This window comes from Babylonia areolata, chromosome 14 (assembly GCF_041734735.1).
Source record: "Babylonia areolata isolate BAREFJ2019XMU chromosome 14, ASM4173473v1, whole genome shotgun sequence".
Classification (NCBI taxonomy): domain Eukaryota; kingdom Metazoa; phylum Mollusca; class Gastropoda; order Neogastropoda; family Buccinidae; genus Babylonia; species Babylonia areolata.
Window position 1 is genome coordinate 25,876,262 of NC_134889.1, and position 6,614 is coordinate 25,882,875.

Here is a 6,614-nt window from a genome sequence, read left to right on the forward strand (position 1 = left end):
TCGTTCCAGGCTGCACAAAACTCCCCAACTGCCCCCTCCCGTATATAACTGTCCACTAACGATCGTTCCAGGCTGCACAGAATTCCCCAACTGCCCCCTCTCGCATATATAACTGTCAACTACGTGGTCTTCACGACAAAGTCGAAAGTGAGGACACCCCTCTTTTGGTCTGGTCTTTAACGCAGCAAAGAAAGAAATTTACTTTTCTGGAACCATCCTGTCCAGTATCAGTATCAGTATCCTGTCCATTGTGACATTTTTCCCCTTTCTGGTGAAGCAAAAAAAAAGGCCTAGGTGCAAGAGAATTTGATTGGGGGGAGGGGGGGGGGGGGGGTGTTGTTTATTTTTTTTTGTTTTTTCAGCCTTGCCGTTCTCTTGCTCTCCAGTTCTCTCTCAAAACAACAGCAATAATAATGATAATAATATTGATAACAATAATGATAATGATAATTATCGTTATAGTAGTAGTAGTAGTAGTATTTGTAGTAGCAGATTGTCACGCTTTACATATCTGACCTCTCTTTCTCTCTCAAATCTTGAGGCATTCTTTACTTATTCTTTTAAACCATTTTTGCTTACTTAACCGCATAATAATAATAATAATAATAAACCAACATAAGTGACTAAAACCTGTACTGTGAGCGTAAAGAAAGAGATAAAGGAGTAGTCTAGCAAAAAGGAGAGGAAAAAAAACCCGACAGATTAATACTGACACTCATTACTACCAGAAGTAGTACTGGTATTAAAAGTGTTGTTTTTTTTTAATATATTTTTTATTAGTAGCCGTGATTAAGAAAGCAATGCACACTCAACACTTCATTCACAAAGCCTGTTCACCACAAGTTCAGATGAAAGCCTAATCACTGGCACAAAATCCCCCCCCCCTTCCTCCCGAAATGGGGCTGACAAGGACACAATATCATGTAAGCAAAGCTACAACGTCACTTGTTAACTATGCTCAAGCCACACCAACACATGCAAACGAGTTTGTACGGGACAGATGACGAGCCATTGGTAAGAAAGGAACACATGCTTACAATGTTACACGCGAAAGCGAAAAGCAAGAGCAAACAACACAACCGGGCGAGCACCTATGCTTACATCGACTTCATGAAACTTGCAACGATGTTGACATCAGTTTGCAAGATCCATGACGATGTTTACATCAGTTTCCAAGATCCATAACGATGTTTACATCAGTTTCCAAGATTCAGAACGATGTTTTACGTCAAAAGATTTCGGACGATGTCAACGTCATCTTTAAAGATGTCAGGTTCACATCTGCTTCATATTAACATCACCTTCGTATATAGATTCAAGACGATGTTTGCGTCAACTTCAAAAGATTTCAGACTACGTCAACATGATCTTCAGAGATGTAAAATGTTCAAATCAGCTTCAAAGATTTCACACGATGTTTACATCATCTTTGATCTTCAAAGGATTTCAGACTATATTAATGTCATCTTCAAAGATTCAAAACGATGTTTGCGTCAACTTCAAAAGATTTCAGACAAAGTCAACATCATCTTCAAAGATGTCAGATGTTCAAATGAACTTCAAAGATTTTAGACAATGTTTACATCATCTTCAAAGGATTTCAGACTATAATTATTAACGTCATCTTCAAAGATTTAAGACGATGTTTGCGTCAACTTCAAAAGATTTCAGACTAAGTCAACATCATCTTCAAAGATGTCAGATGTTCAAATCAACTTCAAAAAGTTTAGACGATGTTTACATCAACTTCAAATATTTAAGACGATGCTGACATCACCTTAAAAATTTAAGACGATGTTGACATTAAATTCGAAGTTTTATGACGATGTTTACACAACCTTAAAAGATCCCAGACGATGTTTACACCACCTTCAAAGACTCCAATCTTCACATCAACTTCAAATGTTTGAAACGAGGTTTAAATCTGCTTGAAGGAAACTCTGTTTTTATACACATCGAATGGCTGGATTAACATGAATAAAATGGAATGAGAGCACGTGTGTGCGTGTGTATATCTGGGTGTGTATCTGTGTGTGCGTGTGTGTAATATTGTGTGTGTTAAGTGTGTGTGCGTGCGTGCATGCATGTGTGTATGTGTGTGTGTGTGTGTGTGTGTGTGTGTGTGTGTGAAGTGGCGGTGGTATCGAAGGGTGACAAAGAGACATATATACACAGAGAATGAGTGAGTGTGCAAGAGACCATGTCGTGTGTGTGTGTGTGTGTGTGTGTGTGTGTGTGTGTGTGTCTGTCTGTCTGTCTATCTTCGTCTCTGTGTACACTCGTGTACATCTGTGTGAATGAGAAATTTTGAAATGTCAGTACATATGTAAACGTGTGCCGATACTCATCCAAATACACATCACCACAGCACAACACCGCCACACAATCTGACAACCCCCCCCCAAAAAACCGACTTCCCAATCACATAATTATGTAACATCCTTCTTTATTAATATTTCTTTATAAATGCCAAACAAAAAAAATAAAAGACCAGGGTTACTGTGCAAAAACAAGTACAGCAATACAAAAATAAAATACGCTTGACAATGTACTGATATTACCACACAATTATAAAAAAAAAAAAAACAACCATTAGGAAGCAGGCATCTTATCCCGGGATGGTGTGTGTTTACCGCAATCCATCGAAACAATCGGAACTCATTCGAAACGAGAGGAAGAATCACACGATCACTTATTACTAAAAAAAAAAAAAAAAAAAAAAAAACTGTGTGAAAAGATGGCAATGAATGATGTTCGGAAGGCGCTGCACACACATGTATTCCGCACACTAAGGGGGCCCGCGTGTAGATGATGCTACTGATTATTCTATATCTTTGCTGCCTTCCCTTCGTTTCGTCGGCTGCGAAAAGAACTTCACACGCAATGGGGGCAAAAAAAAAGAAAAGATAGTAAAAAAAAAAAAAAAAAAAAAAAAAAATTGGAGACCATCATGCTCATAATTATTGAACTCACAACGCTTCCTTCATCTGGTGTCATCGGAAGAACCATACGAATATATATATATATATATATATATATATATATATATATATAGATATATAATGATCCTGTATCTTCCACACCTTTGCTATGACACCGTTCCTCCCCACTTTGCCCCTCCCCCTCCTTGTAAACTTTCCTCCAGGCCCAAAGAAGGCCACTGTGGTCGGATGGATTACACGAGAAAAAAGAAAAAAAAGAGAAACTCCACAAAAAAAAACTGACTTGGAATGGTTTCAGTTAACACTCGAAGACACTGATTTCACTTTCGCTGATGACACAGAATGGCCCAAAACATTACTAACAAAGCTTAAAGCACATCAGGTTTTTTTTAACTGAATAATTTTTTTTTTTTTTCAAAACCAGGCGTTGGTCTGCTTCACGCTGAAAGGGGGAAGGTGTGTGGGGGTTTGGGGGGGGGGGGGGGGTGTGTGCAGAGATGGAGGATGGGCTGAGGGAGGTGTGGGTGGGCAGAATGCCGTTAAAGATTGTGTTCTCTTTCCTCCAGTCTCCCCCAACCCTCCCCCCTCCATCCCCACCCACTTCCCAGTTCTTAACCGTCATTGACAAAGGCACCCCGAAAGCGTTGGTGGGTGGGTGTGGGGGGGTAACCAAAAGGCCAAGGAAACAGGTCAGTAAAAGGTAAAACAAACAATGTTTGGACAGTCACAACCTTTACTTCTTCTTCTTCTTCTTCTTCTTCTCCTTGTTGTTCAGAACACGAAGGCAAGGAATGATAGTTACCAACAAACAACGTCGGGAATGCGTCTCCTTTTGCTTACAATCATTAAAACAGTTCCACAAACAAAACCGGTATAGTATGATATTAAATACAGCAGAAAGTTAATAAGTGGGTTGTCTTTTTTTTTTAGTTGATTTGGTTTTTTTTCCAAAAAGTAAAGTCATAAAAACTATTCACCTCAAACAAAAAAAAACAGGAATGTTACAAGGCAGCAGAGTAAATGAATGTAACATAAAAGATTTCGTTATTTAAAAAAAATGAAAGAAAAATAAGCCGAGAGGCCTGAAAGACAGAGAGAAAAAAAGAGGAACAAAATAGGAGGAGGAAGAGAGGCAAAGAGACACAGAGAGACAGAGACAGTCCCTGACAACATTTCCAACAAAGAAAAAAAAATCAGGGTATTGAGAGAAAAAAACAAACAAACCAGAACCAAGAAGAAAAAGTTCGTGAATAAAATAAAACACACACAAAAAAGAAGACACAATGGCAGCCAAGAAAAAAAAAAAAACGCCAAGGTCTTATCTAGACACACTACAGCCAATATCATACATCTCTATGCTTACACATAGCACCAACTGAAAAGGTAGCTCCAACCACACAGACTGCCTTCTCCCAGCGAGGTGCACTTGGCGACCGATCCGCCGTAAAACAGCAACAAATCAGTCAAGCAAATGTCTCGTCCCAGACCTAGTCTGTGATACATGGTCTTCGCAAAACATGGTTTACAAAAAAAAACAAAAAAACACACACACGTGTTCTTTTTATGAAGCTATAAAACATGTAGGGCTACGCAATAAATAAAATCTAGTGTATAACAAAGACGCGTACAAAAAAAACGGCTGTAAAATAGCTCTGTATTAAAAATAGACCGTTTGTAACATATTCACCGCTCAATCCAAAGGATTGTTAACACGTTAAAGGTTACAAAATACGACATGCTTTCTCATTCTCTCGTTGTTTCGGAAATCAGAGAAAGAAAAAGAGACCGAAAAAAAATTCACAAAAAAATCACCTCAACTTTTCTTCTTTTCTTTTCTAAATGACGGAAAAGAATATGGACATAATAATTACGTATGTATCTGAGTCAACAACAGAATAAATAAAATCACCAATACACCACTACGCGCGCCAGAAATTATTCATTACCGTTCCAAGCCAACATGGACAAAATTACAAACAGACAACTCGTAAAAACTGACGCAAAATTCTGCTACTCCTTCTACGCTGGGTTGTTTTTTTTTTTTCTCCACTTCTAGCACGGAAAAAAACCCGTCTACTGGTATACACTATCACCATTAAAAAAAAAAAAAAACTAGGCTTCAAGCAGTCCTTTTGTTTTCTGTTACAAGGAAAGCAGAATTCTAAATAAGCATCAACCACTGCAAATCGTCATGCTTGCAAAATAAATGTCTTGACACAAAATGAGTTATCAGGCAGAATCAAGCGCTTAAATCAGTTCTACATCTCCGGGAACTCTAAACCAGGACCTAAGCACTGAGTGACCGGACCATATGGGTTGGGGTTTTTTTTTGTTTTGTTTTTTTTTACCCCAGTAGGTCGTTAAAAAACTAAACTCTACAGAAATCATAATAAACAAAACAAATTAACAAGTTCTAAACATCAAAAACTAACTAAGCGGGTAGTCCTTTTACTTGAGAACTACTGAACATTGCTAACATTCATTCTTTTTTTTTTCCAACTCATAAATGGTGAGTTAAATTTGTAGCTGACGTGATCTTTTTCCAGTGACCGAGTTTAGGAATTGCGTTTTTTTAACTGGGATTTTTTTGGGGTTTTTTTTTTTCAATTTTCTTTTCAACTATATCTTCATTTCGCTCACTGTCAAGCAAACTAACACAATACTACGCAGAACGGGTTATCTGTTTAAAAAAAAAAAAAAAAAAAATTCCACCTTCTAGGTGACTCAAGCTGCCTTGTTCAACATGCTGGCAAGAGAGATGGACAGGCATTTATTGTGGGAGCGTGACGAAGTGTGCAGGGGAAACTAGTTACAGAAACAATGAACAAGGTTAGGGCTGTCATTCCAAGGGGCGTGGGGGGGTAGGGGGTGGGGGGTGGGGGTGGGGGCCGAAGGGGAGTACTGGATGAGGGGGTGGAAGGTGACATGGTGTCCTCCTCCTCCTCCTCCTCCTCAAGGGGCCAGGCAGGGAGGACAACTCTCGCCAAGGGAAGTCACTGCTTAAGAGTAGAGCGTCTTCTGGATGTGGCTGGCCTTCTCCTGGAATAATAATAGAAAAAAAAATGTCAAAACATCTTTGGTCATGGGTGAATGTGGGGGAAAGGCAGTGGGGGAAAGTGAAACAAAGTACAAAACAAAAACACAAGCAAACAAATGCATGGTCATGAAAAGTGCCCACCTTCTAAACGTTCAGGGGGGATGGAGACAGAACACAGAGAGATAGAACAAACACAGGATGAGGAAAGTGCCCACTTTCTCATAAGAGTTCAATAGAGGCAGAACACCACACAGAGAGAACTCAAACCAACACATGATGAAGAAATGACCCACCTTGTAAGCGTTCAAGGGGGTGTGGAATGGAGGCAGACCATAAGAGAGAGAAACGCAACAAACACATGATGAGGAAAGCGCCCACCATCTCCCAATTGTTCAAGAGCGGCAGAACACAACATAGAGAAATCAAACCAACACATGATGAAGAAAACGCCCACTTTCTCCTAAGTGTTCAAGGGGCTGGAGGCGGAAATGAAGACAGAACACAAAAGAGAGAAATACAACAAACACATGATGAGGAAAATGCCCCATCTTCTCCTAAGCGTTAAAAGCGAGGAAGAACACAAAAGAGAGAAATTAAACCAACACACAACGAGGAAAGTGCTCAAGTGTTCAAGG

General features: G+C 39.4%; 1 protein-coding gene across 1 annotated transcript in view; it reads right to left on the reverse strand.

Annotated features, from left to right (window-relative positions):
* Positions 1-2,426: 2,426 nt before the first annotated feature.
* LOC143289945 (70 kDa neurofilament protein-like) overlaps positions 2,427-6,614 on the reverse strand; it is a 73,643-nt gene continuing 69,455 nt past the window's right edge. Inside the window, exon 12 of the mRNA XM_076599206.1 lies at positions 2,427-5,981. Coding sequence (XP_076455321.1) covers positions 5,943-5,981 — 39 coding nt within the window. The 3' untranslated portion in view covers positions 2,427-5,942. The remainder of the gene's footprint in view (positions 5,982-6,614) is intronic.